General features: G+C 36.8%; 1 protein-coding gene across 2 annotated transcripts in view; it reads right to left on the bottom strand.

Moving 5' to 3' along the window:
* Positions 1–303: 303 nt before the first annotated feature.
* Positions 304–16,145, bottom strand: part of UTP18 (UTP18, small subunit processome component) — a 28,775-nt gene continuing 12,933 nt past the window's right edge. For both annotated transcript variants that reach the window (XM_006924845.3, XM_025041711.1), the window contains exons 8-14: positions 14,142–14,242; positions 13,794–13,884; positions 11,284–11,407; positions 7,249–7,423; positions 2,488–2,630; positions 1,263–1,301; positions 304–461 (exon numbers count right to left, since the gene is read on the bottom strand). In XM_006924845.3, the coding sequence (XP_006924907.1) occupies positions 1,277–1,301; positions 2,488–2,630; positions 7,249–7,423; positions 11,284–11,407; positions 13,794–13,884; positions 14,142–14,242 (659 nt within the window). In that variant the 3' untranslated portion in view covers positions 304–461; positions 1,263–1,276. The remainder of the gene's footprint in view (positions 462–1,262; positions 1,302–2,487; positions 2,631–7,248; positions 7,424–11,283; positions 11,408–13,793; positions 13,885–14,141; positions 14,243–16,145) is intronic.

Here is a 16,145-nt window from a genome sequence, read left to right as displayed (position 1 = left end):
AAATCCAAAAGTTTTTTCACTTCTATAATCACTTTCCAGGAAAACTTGGAAGTTCAAAATTTATTCTATGAGATCTCTCTCTCTCATATTAAGTTGATCAGAGCCTCTGTTAGCTGATACCCTGAAACAGACATCTATGCTGGGAAAGGGGAAAATATTAATCAGGGTTAACTGTGAAATATGAGAATATCTGCCTATATTATTTCTGGCTACAGACAGGTATTTCAATCTCCGTTTAGTCTTAAAAGAAATACATCCCAATTAGTGTGTCTGTGTATAGGTGGGAAGAACCACATACGTTAATTTTTGGAAAAAAGCTGCTATGTGTTTATTAAGACATTTCTCTTAACTTAAATAAGCACAGCTGGCTCAAAAAAATCATTATCCATATATCATTACACATTCAGAAAAGTTTATGAGAAGATGTAGCAGGGCAGACTTCTCTTGTGACTCAAATGAATCTGAGGAAAGAACAGAAGAAATTATACATTTGATTATAACTGCTGATTATCAACAAACATATACTGGCAATTAATTTTGGGAGGCAGGATAGCTGGACTGCTTTCCCCTTCTGGCTAATGTTTTGCTTATCATTCCTCTACCTTCAAAAATTCTTTTCCTTATTTAAGTCTATATGCACCCCAAGAGTCTCTCCTCAACATTTATGAATCTTGGAGGAAACCAAATTATTCAATTATGATGAACAAGCCAACTGCAAAGCTCAACCTCAGAACGACCACCATATCTCAGGTCAAAGATCAAGCCATGGGAGAGGAATCGTGTCCTACTGATTTAAATTTGGGGTGGCAAAACTAATGACCAGCTATTAATTAGCTCTGTGACAAGCCACTATTTACTAGCTACTTATAATCTCTCAAGAAACATGTATGAAATAAGAGAGTTTGAGCTCATGGAAGCTATATTTATACCTGAAGATACTTATCTCTCACCGTTAAATCTATTCTCTTTTGTGGATTAAATGTTCAGTCATTACAATTTTAATGACCATTATTGAACACAATATTAAAGAGCCAACCTCAGAAGAAAGGAGCCAGATTGTTGTGATTTGGGATAAGAAGTTCCCAAGGAAGATGCCAGTCCAACTAGGCTCTTCCTGATCTACTTCCATCCCACTCCCCTAACTGAATATCTAGCAACTCAGGGACAAAGAAACAAAAATCAGCTGATGTGGTCCCCCTGCCACTGACAGCTATGGGTATAACCTTAAAACCTGAAGAAGCAATTTAAAAGGATTTTCTTACTTCAAATAATCTCTTTAGAAGTCTGAGTAATGATGCAACCTGAAAAAGTAAAAGACAAATCATCTAAACAGCTTTGTGATTACCCAGAGTATTGTCAATCAGATCACAGAATGGCACTTAGGAATATTTTAGCGGGGGAAATGTAATCACAATCATTTTCTCAGGCAGTTAGGTTAAGACTCCTCAATCTGACATTCTGAAGGATCCTAATGTTAATACCTCAGATTTTAGATAAAAGCATTAAGCTTACCCCAAAGCATCAAACTGGGGTCTATGAAATATCTGACTGGCCATACCCAATAGAAATACTGTCAGTCCAACCCACTTGCTAGAAAGTCTCACTAAAAAGCAATGCTCTGGTGAAAACTCTAATAGCCTTTGGGGCCTACTTAAAAAAAAAAAAAGAAAAATTCAGTTATAATAAACCAAAGCACTGGAAAAGATTTTCTAAGTGCAATAAGACTCGGTATTCTTTTATAAAATCCAAACTGAAAGAATCAGTCCAAAAATGATCTGAAATGAGAATAATGGAATATATCAAATTTCCAGGTATGACCCATTTTCCTTTCAAAGTAGAACTTGAAACCATATTATTCTTCACTCTATTCTTTTTTCACAACTATATCCTCAAAATCAATTTACGTGCTTCCTTTTCTTTACCTCAGATTTCATTTTATTTTGAAAGCAGGCCTTCGCTGAAGCATATAAACATAAACATGGTAGCATTCACTACCAATACAAGGGAGCAAGGAAAGGGGGCTGTGATTTAAGTCACAGGTTTCCAGCTCTTCAGTTCTCTATGAAGAGCCACCTGTCATTTATATTTTTCAGCAACAATGCAATTAGATTTTGTTTGTTCCTGCTTTATAGCCAAATAGGTTGAGCGCCAAAAAGAACCTGGACAGAGCATAACTTCTGGATATTTTTGTGGTTAATATCCTTATTTACAGCTTATAGCTGAAGGGAAATAAACATCCATGGAATAAACAGCTAACTGGCAAATTAACAAAGGTGAATCTAAACACTAAGCACCAAGAAAGTGGCAACAGTATTAAAGTAGCTCCCTTTCCTCAAATTAATAATTTATAATTGTAACTGATTAATAAATTACAATTAATAAAGTACAAGTAATAAATTGACATAATTGTAGAATTAGAAATGCAACTTCATATTTTCAAAAGAAACTTACAGGTATTTCTGACTTTTAAACATAAATAACACCTACCTATACATCAGGGCCTTTCCCTTTTCATTCCCCAAAGCAAAATATCCACTTCTGGGAGAAAAATCCATGGTATGAACAAGAGAAATATTCTTCATTTTAATGACTGGGAAGTTTGAAAATACTGTACAGGAAGGAAGGTGAACCTGCAGAAAATAATAAAAAGTTTTAAATTTTAACAACTGGGAACTCATCTTTCTTAAATTTTACTCTTCAATCTATCTTTTTCCTGGAACGAAAAGTTTATTCTGATTGCGGCACACGTGAAGTACAGTTCCATCCATGTAGCAAAACATTTCAAAAGTTTATTCTGATTGCGGCACACGTGAAGTACAGTTCTATCCATGTAGCAAAACGTTTCAAAATTAAAATTTGATTTTTCAGTGTGCTATTAAATGAGGGAGAAAGGAGGGAAGAGAAGAGAGCATTTTCTTGATGCTTTTAATACCGCAATTAGCATGGTACCTGGGAGATTCAAGTGTTTGCTGAATGAACAAATGAATGAATAAACTAAAGTGAAAGTCAAACAGCAATACCCATTAATGCTCTAACTTAATGACCACAGTAAAGAATACTAAAATTTGGTTACAGGGAACAGATACTTAAACTTTATGAAGAGTCTGATTTTATACAAGTGAAATCTGGGCAGAGTCATACCAAGTATTCCAACGCCATATAGTTTGCTTTTTACACTTTTACTTTTCAACTATATGATTACATTCTTTGCCTTCTACAATCTCTCCTCAGGGAGGACAGAATAAATCCTGGTTGGTTCATCAAGTGAAACTGTGTTCTGACTTACAGCCAAAAGCTCACCTCAAGGCCAGGATTAAGCATGAGGAGGGAGAGTTTCCTTCTGCAAGAGTCTTCTTCTGGGAAAAATGAGCCCAAGTCTAAGATAGGTAAGAAAATCCTCACCCGGTTTGTGGATAAATAAAACTCAAGCATGGAAGCAGTTGCCTTAAGCAGACTAGGATTTTAACAACTCACTTTCAAATGTTCTCTAGCTCTTCCTAGAAATTAGCACCTCCGTGTTTAAATACATGGAGTCACCATTCAGCTATTTATCTTGGTAGTCTGTCATCCTACACAGTTTTACATGAGACTAAACCATCCAATCAAGGTGATTTTCAGAGACAAGTACTAGGTAGAACTCATTAATATATGTATACATCTGTTTATTAAACAGGTTTCAGACAGTCACTTATTAGGCCCTACTCCCTCTGATATATGCCTATTGACCAACAGGTCCAGAAAGTAAAGTTTATAGTGAATCTCCAAGCCATTTTCAATTATTCTCAACTTCTCCAGAAGGCAGGTTCTCCCTGCACAGTATGACATCACTGCAAAGGCATTAGTGTTAATGAGAAATGGTCTTGACCTATTAAAGCTAAGAAGTTGGCAGTACCCAATTTGATCTTAACTTTTAACCTTCTTAAACACTACCCTATACAAGTCCTTGAAAAATTTAAGTGTGTATATGTATATATAAAGTATCTAAAGCACACTGGAATTTTAGAAGAGAAGCCACAACACATATAACGCAAAATGTATTTACACTTAGTTTGGGAATGCAGAAATTATGAGTTTTTGATAAGTGGTTTGGCTTAATTGTGTTTTGCTTAGGTTGTAAGTTTACATCCTCCGAACATGCGCCAACTTTGCATAGGTGATCCAATGGCATCATGGGAGCATACCATCAGGAAATAACCATATGCTACGAGTGCCAAGAACAAAACACCTCACTTATGTTTCCACCCTGTATCTAACCTGATACTCAAACTATAGCCAGATATTTGCTCATTAACTTCCCTGGCATGACTCTGAAGTCCGGGGAGCTGCTTTCTGATTCTTTCAAAACAAAACAAACCAGAACCAACCTTTCTACTTGAATGACTTCTTAAAGATAATTATATTAAACCACCCTTTTTATTTTCTAACCTAAATTGGAAAAACAGTCTCCCTATTTGGATTCGTGTAACTTTATACTTAAATCAATTGCTTATTACAAATAGGGAACTCCCTAACAGGGCAAAAATTGGGGCACAAGACACAGCAATTTTTTAAAGCCCATTTTTACCAGAAGGTAGCTGTGTATTTTTGTAGTGAAATAAACAGAACAAACTACCAGAAATACTGTGGTAAATATACACATTTACAAATTTATTATGTAAGTGGTGCCCTCATGCAACAAATAACCTACACAACCATACATGGTGGCCAGGCCCTCTCACCACAGGCCAGTGTGTTATACCTGATGGAGGATGAACACCAACTTATCAACAACTCATTTTCATATTTTATCTCCTCTATTGACTTGGATCAGGGGCAAAAAAAAAAAAAAATGTTCACAATGTCCTTCTAAGAGAATTGACTATATCTACAAAGTCCCCGGTGTAACCTCTCCCTGCATTAGTAAATCTTCCCTCTGACCACTGACTATACCTGGTGAGAAGCTGGATGTGCTCTAACCTCTCTTTAGGGCTCTTGTCGTGAAAGTTGTAATTGAACAATTAATCAAGAAAAAGCCCCATAAGAAATCAACTTTTTTACCTCAGAAAATTCCCTTTATCTCCAACACCATTTCAGTCATTTAAGGGCTCAGATATCAAAATTCAACAAGTAAAAACTCACTCATCCTTAATTTAATGGATAAGAAGTTCCACAACTTTCTACTACATAAAAGATTACAGATGTAATAACAATTTAACTTATGGGTCTCTTACTGGTACGGTGGTTTACATTTATATTCACTGAGTTGTGCTGGGATAACAGAACTGTTTGGATCATTATAAGAGATTGCATTTAATGATATTAACACTGTTTCACTGAGGCATTCTGAAGCTGCTATGCCTGGCTTCTTTCCATTAGATATTATGGTTGACTACCATTTAAAAAATGGGATTTGGTGGTTACTAATGAATTCCTTGTGTGATCTTGCCACAATAAAAAACCATAAATGCTGCCATAATCAGTGAAGCAAACTAGGCAGAACTAACTACTAGGTGTCTTACAGAATATATTATGTCAACATGAAATAGATCCCATGGTTTTATAAAACAATTTACTACCATTAAAATGATAAAAGGTTAATATGCACTAGTCCACCACTCCCACTAGAGGAGTGGAGATTTTAAAGCTGACTTGAATTAGAATCTTCTCTTTTATCAGATGATTCATTCAACAGAGAGGCAATAAAACAGTACTATATTTTTCAAACTCTTCTTCTAGCAGACTCCTTTCTCCCCTCAAAGAAAACCTTATAGAGAATGCCGATATGTACCAGATAACAGCAGGGCTGCTCTATATGATTCAAGTGAGAGCTCAGCCTCCTCCTTGACCTACTTGACATCTGAAGTCCTGTACACATTCTAGAGCTCTGAGGAATACAGCTGGAAACCACTAAAGTGCTAGAGAGAATACAGAACCTAAAAGCACAGTTCTGCCCTTTACTTGCTGTTGACTTTGGGTAAGTTAATCAATCCCTAAGGATAGTTGCTTGGCTCAAAAATTTTTGTAGGATTCTTTGTAAATCTTTGTAAACTATACACTATTATACAAAGTTGGTGAGTATGCAAGAGTCTTTGCTGAGTGAGCAAGATAAAAGTAATAGTCTCTGTACAGTGCTTACAATCTGTTGGTATACACATACTGTGGCACAATGCAATACTGCTATTCAAATTTCTATGCCATCTGTAAACCTGGTGCCTAGAGCAAATACCTGTTAAATGAATGAAGAAACTGGTTCTGCCTGAAGGGAAGGAAACTTCAGAGATGTGATGACATTTAAGCTGAGCGGTGAGGTTGGGCACAAAAGAGTTACCATAGGCCTGAGACTATTATCCTTAGAAAGGCCTACCGGCAAGGGTGGCCCTTACTTAGATGGTGTCTGAGAACTTGACTGGTAAACAGTTCCCTAAACTGATTTGAAACTTTCTCTAAACGACAAGGATGGCTCCCTGTGCCTAAACCAATTGTGCAATATGGTCTATGCTAAACACCTACTTTTAGTTCTGGGTACCTAGAATTTCGGTACATGTTAGGCAGAGGATAAGTACATAATAAACCTCAATAAAAACCTTGTCATCGAGTCTCTTAATGAGTTTCCTTGGTAGAAAACACTTAACACATGTTGTCACATCTGTCCTTGGCAACGTGCCCTCTGACCCCACTAGGAGAAGACTCTATGAAGCCAGCACCTGGTTTCCTCCAGACTTTGCCCCACGCTGATCTTGCTTTGTGTCCTTTCTCAGTAATAAGTCTTAGTTGGGAGTCTCCCCAGGAAAGCAGCAAACCTGGGTTACATCCAGGAACTCCTGGCACAGAGGTAAATTCACAACTACTATCTAGCTATTTAAATTGCAATCTTTTTACACAATTTATTTTCAAAATTTAAGAATTGCCTCCACTGGCCTTAAAAAGGTAGATGAGGGAAGAAAACTGCACAGAAAAGAAGTGTTTCCCTTAAACATAGTCTTTAATATATGTGCTGAAAGAAAGAAACCTCTGAAAATGAAGAACAACCAGTTAAGAAATATTCAGCATGGACAGCACAGCTTTCCCAAAAGAACTGGCATAATACAAATTTAGTGGCTATTGCACATCATTTCTACAACCACACCCCGAAGCTAGACTACTAGCAATTTCATCGAAAGAAGCTACTCTTTTTAAAGTAATCCAACATTCTCCTTTCCTGTCATCTTTCCATGTCTTCAACTTAAATTTTAAAATTATCGATAAAAGGGAAGGGTAAAGAAATATTACCAATCTGACTGCTTCTTTCATTTTTTCTGAAGCAATTGCCAAGATTTCTGTTGTAGGATTGAAGGTCAGAGAAGTAACACCTGTAACTAAGTTCATTATAGCTTTTATCGGCTTTGGGTTTGTTTCTTGGAGACAAGAATCTTGATTGTATATGTTTACCACTCCACAATTAGAACTGGAAAGAGAAAAGAGAATAATACAACAGATTAAAAACCAGCAAAAGAGATTTCACAACCTAAGTAAATATAGATTCTCTTCAATATGATATTTGCAGGAATCATATATAGTATGTTACAAAGGGACCAGGGCTGGACAGTTCATCCTAAGGCAAAATAGGCAGACATTCTTTCAGTTCTACTCCAGTTTGGTGAACTCTTGAGAACCCTGGCAGCTTTTCAATTGTGAGTCTAGTTAGAAAACCCAAGAAAGCACAGACTCTCCATTATTCATTCCTTCAAAAAGATTTACCGAATGTCAACTTTATTTAACTGTTTAAGTGCCTGGGATGCAAAGGTTTATGGCTGACCTAGCATTCCAATGTGTGAATGAGAGCTGTCCTTCCCCCATTAGATCTCCCCCTTTCTTTTTTTATTCTGTTTTATTTGTGAGAACTTCCAAAACAGTGTCGGACAATAGATGTAAAAGCAGGCATCTTAGTTTTGCTCTACTGGGAATATCTACAATCAAGAGTTATGAAAGTAATCACCCACTCTAAGTTTACTGAACCATTTACCAGCAATGAATTATACCCAATACTCATAAGAAGTGAATCCTAATGACCTTACCATTAACAGAAATATCCACAAACAAGAACTTTCAGTTAATGTTTTTGATCTCGATGCTCAGACCACCTAATGTTATGGGCATCATTTTTAAGAAGCAGGAATAAGGTACTTGTAATTCACAGCAACTTAATTCACAAATGCAATATAAACCTGAAAGATGCAAGAGTCCTCCTCCCCGCTCATACTACGACAAGTCCACTCTCCTGGCTGCTTAGGAATGTCACTGCTTCTCTCCCATCCCAATTTTCTAAGCAGTTATGACATCTTTTACAAACATCACTTGCCCATCTCCTCTGTTCCTGTTTCCACTGCCCTAGTGATGGTCCTTACTACTTAATGCCTGCCTGGAGTATTGCAATGACTTCCAGACTCGTCTCCCTGCACCTCTGTTGCTCCTCCAAAGGCTGCTATGAGAACTACCTACCTCAAAACCCTGAAATTCATATATGATGATTCCCCTCTACTTAAAAACCCTTCATGGTTTCTCTTTCCACTCAATACAACGACGACACTCTGCAACACAGCATAAAAGACCTCTATGAGTTGTTCCTTGCCTGCTTACCTTTACATTCTAATTCCCTTAGGAGTCATCCCATCTATACTCCACTTGGAACACACACCTGAATTCCCTTACCCCTTACTGCAATGCCTTTCCCTAAATCCTATTGGACTCTCAAAATGCCCAGCTCAAGTGCCAATATCTCAAAAAAATCTTTTCCAGATGTTCATTTATAACAGCCTTCTCCATTCCTTATACTCTTAACAAACATTACATCAACTGCTGCCCTTAGGATGACTTGCCTTGTAAACAGACATACATGTATATAGCTCCTCACCATGGGATCATGAACTATAAGAAGGTTATGATGCACTGTTCTTCTATCTCCCAATTCCTAGGTTAATGTTCAATAAATGTTTTTTATGAATGAAAAAACCAAAGCAAAACACATCACTGAATAAAACAGGGTTTTTTGCATTATAAAACATACATGTCCTAAAGATGCTCTAAATGAAGTAAAATCCATTTTTTGTTTAATGAGAGTGCTAAACATTAAAAGACTAATGATTCCAGGCCCTAAATCATAATGAAGTTCACACTTTTCTATAGCCCTGAATTATCCAGTATTCTTTTAAAATAAAATCGAAATATTTGGCAAGTGACAGTGTGGAAAGACAGAACTGAGAAACAATCTGAGTTCCAGATCCAGCTCTGCCAATAATCAATTTAATGAGTAACAACCAATAAACAAAACTTAAATTACCTAAAAGACCTGTTTCCTTATCAATAAAATGATTTCAGCTGTATCTCATAGAACGCTTCAGAGCATCAGTTCCCTGTCGATTAAATAAAGGCTACCCGGAACGATTTCCCAAGTATGTTCTAACACTGATGTACGAATGTGAAAACTTCCTAAAAATATATAGCAATCCTTAGATTAACTGAAGCCATAGAAAACAATGTAAATGAAAAGAACGATTTACAACATTCTTGGTTTCCCTATTTCCCTATCAAAATTGTAAACAGGAAGCATACACTTTATGTCGGTACACTGAATGAGAAGAGTTAACAATATTAACAGATGAGTTTAACCAAAGAAGGAGTTAAATTCGCAGCAGCAGAGGACAAGAGTTTCACACCAGTACTAGGAGGGAGGGGGAAGGGAGGAAGGAGAGGGAAGGGAATGGAAGGGGAGGGAAGGAAAGGGAAGAAGGGAGGCAACACCCAGCCAGCCAGATGTGTCAGGTTCTCCTACCAATCCACCACCAGCACCCCACCTGCCTGATCAGAAATTCCTTCGACAAGCCTTAAGGCCTTTATAGGTTTCACAATAAAAATCTAATAATGTTCTTTGACCAAGCACATCAGAATTCAATTACAATGAAGGGCAATTAAAATCAAATCAGTTTAAACTACTAACATTAGAATCTTTCTTGTTTGGGCCATTCAAAGGAGATTAATAAAAGTGAAACAAAACAGAGAGGCAAGGATAAAAAAAAAAAACGAATTTCACAAATTTGAGTGAAGATGATTTTTGTGCAATTATTCTTGCCCCACATAAGGCAAAAGCACTTCTGCTTAAAATTAGCTATAATTAGTGTAAACACCATTCTTCATTTGAAAGGAGCTTTATTCCCAGAAGTTCTGCTAATCATAAATTGCTGCCATGGTGCACACTATTCTGGTAAATACTGGGCTCAGGCTGAGACACCCGTCCCTACAGGTTTGGCACAGGTGTGGTGACTAGAGGTAACACAGGAAAGGGAGGGGCCTTAACCAGAGCACTCCAACTCCAAGTTACCTGCCACTGTCCTAGTGCCTATGGCAGATCAGGTGATGCTGACCCGGTCTTCAAATTCCACAGCCTGGCTCTACTTTCCTTCCCTCCCAGGCCCAAAGGTAGTAGCTAACCAATTTCTGAGTGTTAGGGATATTTACAAGCAATTTCTCCAATTTCCATCTTGAAAGAGGGAGTAAAGTGAAGAAAAAATGGTAAGTATGCTATACTTCTGGAGAGCAAGACACACTTAACCTCCTGCCCAGGGAGGATTTGACTGAAATCTCTTTAGGAATCAATTACATTTAGTCCAAGAAAGTCAGAAAGATCCATTTCTGGAAGTTCTAAAATTACAGGTCCTGATTAGTGGTTTGATAAGTAACATAGTTTAGAATTACAGGTTAAGTATCTAATACCTCCTCTTCCCACCCTGCATCTTTAGAATCAAGCAGGGAATAAAGCCATCTTTTCCCCAGTGTAATAACCATTTTTTCCATTGATAACACAATAACACATTCTAGATAATATTTTCAAAATTTCCATGTTAGTAAAAAGCATTTCCAAAGAACATGTTTTTGGTTTATACCACCTAGCCAGATGAAGGCAAAAATGCTTTAAGTATCTTTAAGACTTGAACCCAACTTACCTAATTCTATTTCCTCATCAATGGCAACTAGCTAAAATAGTAATTGGAAAACTTGATGTGATCACATGGATGTTTCGAACATAAGAAACAATACAATGATGTAAGGCAAGTCCATTATCTTCTCTGCTAAAAAGCTGATAAGCCACCATTAACAATATCAAACACTGCATTAAGACGATAAAATGTAAAGGACCTAGGTTTATAGGTATCCTATTACTAAATAGTTTATAAACAGAACTACTTAAGTACCATCTAGTATATTCAATTCTTTAATATCTTCTCATTAGCACAATGTGATTAAAAATTACAAGAACCTCTCTTTACTTACCCACAAGCCACATACTGTCCATTCCTAGATGTGGCAATGCTCAATCCATATAAACTGCCTTCATCAACAAATCTGTTCAGGCACTTTCTAGAATTCACATCCCAAACATAAACTTCCCCATCCGCTGAATGAAGAGTCAAAAAAGGGTTTGGTTAATTTTGCTTTAAACTTGAAAGTGAACTGACCATTCTCAGTCTCTCTTTAATAGTACAAAGGATTACAAATAAAGACCTACTATAAACATCGTAGGTCTAGAAAACTGGCCTAAAAATATTTCTTGCATATTCGCATGTATAGAAAACTACAATCTCAATTAATCATTAATAAACGATAGAGTAAAAATCACAAACTCTTAGCTTGAGTTGAGCTTTTAGAAAAAGCAAAATTGGAAAAAGCAAAAAACGAAATACCCATCAGCATAGGTCTTCCAAAATGTATCAACAGGTACTAGAGCACCTAATACATAAGACTAGATATCAAACTGATGATGTTGCTGATGATGGAGGAGGAGGAGGAGGAGGAGGAGGAGAATGAACTGATCCAGACAAGGCATTTATAATTTAAATAAGAAGCTATGCACAATTTATCTATTACCAAATCACTTAAACAATAAGTGAATAAGCACAAATAGTTTTGAGAAGGGAGGATGTGTGCAAGATAAAGAATATTAAATCTGAAGAGAACACAAATATTTTCACAACAGAAATGACCACCTAATTGCCAAAACCAGTCCTTTTTTCTCACTCCTACAGCACTCAGTACTGATAACCACTCTCTTCTCCACATCCATTATAGGTTTATTTCTATAATGCCCCTACGCCCATCTCACTCACCTATTCAGCTCTTTCTTTCCTGTAGATATTGCTCTAAAGTTCACTCTTCTATACTCTTATCCACCCAATGAGAATTCAGTAAGTCTCACTTTATACTATTTACTTAACAAATAAAATTTCCCAAGCTGGTATATGGTTATAGGTTAGGTAGTAGTAAAATATGTTTGGAGAAGTTTAATTGCATTGTTTTTCAACCCTTTATGTTTGTCTGTAGGGTAATGATACAATAAAAGAAGGTGTTTAAATTAGTCTGGCTAGCAAAAGACTAAAATGAGAAGAGAGAGAGGATCGAAGGCAAGAAGATCATCTAGAAAGTGGGTACATTAAATGGTCATGAGGTGATGATAATTTAGCGCAAAAAAGGCAATGATGAATCCATGAATAAACAAAAAAATACTGGTAAAGCTAAAAAGATAAAAGGTAAATTCTTTCTTGAGCTCTATCTCAAAATATTCTTTACATGTAACAATATAATATGAACAATATACCAATCACATAAACTGCTCCTTTCAGAAGAAGAACAAGAGAAGACAAGAGCGGGGAGAACAAGCAAAACATAGGCAACTCCCTACAGTTACCAAGGCCTGATTTTTAAGTACCCCTTCCCTGCTTTTTAGGACCTTTCTTATGGTAAATTAAGACCTCCAGTCACCAAATTTGTAAATATTTTACATCTACTTCCAATTTATATACCAAATTTCAGTTCCTCTGCTGACCCTGCAACCCTTCTCCCGCACTCTGACTCTCCCAGCGTCCAAGGGCCATTTCATTAAGAACACTACTCTGAACCAATTCCTTACCTCCCAAAAAACTTAGCACAACATACGGACTACAGATGCAGCTGACTTTATGTTAGTTGATTAAAAAATACAAAAGTAAGAAACTCAACTTTGTGAAAGTTTGATTCTAGGCCAAAACCAGAACAAAAATTAAAGTTAACACTAAAGTTGAGGTTTTTTTAAGTTAATCCTTTTTTAAAACCTTTAAAAAATTTTTGTTATATTTTCAAATGCTTTTTGCTGAGGTAAAAATATATATATATTTATATATATATATACACCTCGTGCTAAAAGCTCTGCATAGATTGCAGGATACTACTCACTGGCAGAACCCCTCAATGCCTCCCACTGCCAAACAGCATGGGCTACACTGAGATTGTAAAGCTCCCAAAATTCTTCAGGAAAGGGAGCAAGTCAAAAGGTGACACGAGATGGTCAAAAAGGCAGAAGAGCAGGAAAACACAAGAGACCATCACAGATGACAAAAGTTGCTCAATAGTACTAAAGAAATATCAGGGAGGATGAGCTCTGAACTGTTCCTAGACAATAAGGAAGACGATTTCAAACACAATCCAAGTCAAAAGGGGCTAAAAGAAAGGGGATGAGATTCTACATAACTTTCAAAAAAAGTCTTAGAATGAATCATCTTTTAAATGAGTATTTGTTCTCCATCTTTTCCCCAAATATGTTAGCAGTGTTTGTTAAATGGTTAATCCTTCACTATTACTAGTTAGTAAATGACAAGGCCGAGAGCAACAAAAAATGCATTCTAAAAATAACAATGATTTTCTTATTAAAACAAGATAGTCTAAAATCAAACACAGCTTTGGTTAAACTTGAAATGTAAACAAATTCAAAGCTTCAAAGAAGCTTCATACCATGTTATTAACTAACTTACCTGAAGAGGCATATACTTTCTTACTATCTGAAGAGAACGTGGATGCTGCAATCCTTCCGTTGATCTTCATGCTACTAATCAATTCTTTAGTCTAAAAGGATAGCAAGTATTACTTATCAAATTGTTAGGAGGTACGCAGAAGAATCACACTGTGTAGAATAAAAACAATTTGTAGCACCTGCTCAGCTGTGCTTTCCCCCATACTCAGACGTTCTCCCCTCACTGTCCACAACGTCTCCCCAAGTCCCACTGTGCTCCTCTACTTGAGATGCAGATTTAAGGACACCATGAGTATCCCAAACTAATATCTTATCCTAAAAGAACAAACAACAATTAATAATGCTTCACCTTCATTGACAGCAGATGAAAGTATCCGGCAACACCATTTATGAGCAAGTAGGACCCATCTCGGGAGACTTCGAAGCTCCTCACTATCTTCTCTTTCAAACCTAAGAAAAGACGACTCAATAAATAAGAATTAATATGGTTTTCAATAGTTATCTTTTATTGACAATTGAGAGTTTCTGACTTTTTAAAATATCTAAGTGCTTCAAATTAAACCAAATCTAGGCTCAGACACTGAATAAGTCTGACCCCGGCATTGATTTATGACCCAAATGTAAGGTTGCCACAGTGCTTAGCCAACTTATCTTCTTTGTCTTGGTTAATGTTCACTATTTTCACTGCAGGCCAGAGACTCAGCTATCCAAACAGTAAACCTATCGACCAATTCTCCAAATATAAGCAGTAATACCTGTAATTAACTAAAAAGATAAATATACTTGTCACAAAGTTCATTACCAGAAGGGAAAATACACTGATGTGAGAAAGAGCCAAAAACATACTAACATATAAAAACTAGTTGCTGGCCACCTACTAAATATACCATGATGAATGAGAGGTCTAACACCTCGTTTTGTGTATACAAAAAAAGAAAAAAAAGAAAAAAGAAAAAACACAAGGCATTGGTGTATTCAAGAGTTGATTAGCTTCTCAAAATGTAACTCATGTAACCAGGTCACATGAGCTAGGTATATAAACCAGAGAGTCAATTTACTTATTTACAAAGGGACAGGCCCCTTTTTCCATGACTAAAAGGTTCATATTGACTGTGGGAGACTCCTGATAATAGATTGCTTCGAGAGCCAAGTTACTCATTAAAAAGTTGTCTAACAGAGAGGATACATAGAAAATGAGTATAACTGGCAACCTCCAGGGAAGAGAAGTAGGTGGCCAGGGTGATAGAGCAGAAGAGACTTTTCACAACCCACCATTTCTAAGTACTGGATCTTTGCACCACATGAACAGACTGCCTAGTCAAAAAAAAAAGTTTTTAAAAACATCTTAAGTTGCTAAGTTAAAATATTAATCAGAGAAAAGGAATTTAGAAAAATCTACAGACCATCTCTCCTATAAAGAGTCTTGGTCTAGACGATCCACGCTACAAAACACTGGACCCCCTACTCTAGTCCTGCCCCCAGAGATGACACCCTAGGTCCTTTGACTGGAATCAGTCCAGGCACATTATTTCCAATCCCAGGAGTCATATCTGCCGATGACCAGTCTCCTTCCCGATGAATCTATTCCTATTGAGCAGTTTTCCAAATTCTGGGCAAACATTTATGTACTGGCCGCAGTATACAGAAACAATTCCAAACATAACAAAAATATCATTACAGGGAGGCTAGTTCTGGCACAGAGTGAGGCTAGAGCTGGAAATCCCTGCAGACTTAATCCTAACAGCACAGAATCAAGGAGCGAGAATGTGAGAGAAGACTAAAAACCACTCACCTTGAAGCCTATAGCTAAGCAATCGCTACAGCCCTAGAGGGATACAGACTACACAGGTATCAACATAGCGACAGTGAATAAAGGTCCCTCATATTGTGCAAGACCAGTGTGAACACAAACCCAGTGTGGCAGCAACAGAGGCAAAGGGCCAGAGGACACACTACACAATCCACTGCTCTCTCTGCCTGCAGATGTCAGACATAAACCTTTTTATAGATTTGTGAATAAGATTTTTAGGTCAACTGCTGACAATTGGTAAAAAGAAAAAAAAAAGAATGGTCAATTTAATTAGGATAGAGCCCAATTCCATATTACTGTAAGTGGACTGACTATATATCATTATATATGTATAGATTAGATAGCATTCCCAACATTGGCAGCAGTTAACATCTACTGAGCATTCACCATGTAGCAGGCGCTAAATTAGGAGCTTTAAAAAGTTCTCTCTTTTAGTATTTATGGCCTTTTGAGTTTACAAAGAGAATGAAGCTCGGAGATTACCTTACCATAATGTCTATAAACAAAAATGGCTGCCTGAACAAATTCCTCAATGGGCAAATT

Source organism: Pteropus alecto, unplaced genomic scaffold (genome assembly GCF_000325575.1).
Source record: "Pteropus alecto unplaced genomic scaffold, ASM32557v1 scaffold98, whole genome shotgun sequence".
Lineage (NCBI taxonomy): Eukaryota > Metazoa > Chordata > Mammalia > Chiroptera > Pteropodidae > Pteropus > Pteropus alecto.
Note: the sequence above shows the minus strand (reverse complement) of the source record. Positions and strands in the feature narration are given on the sequence as shown.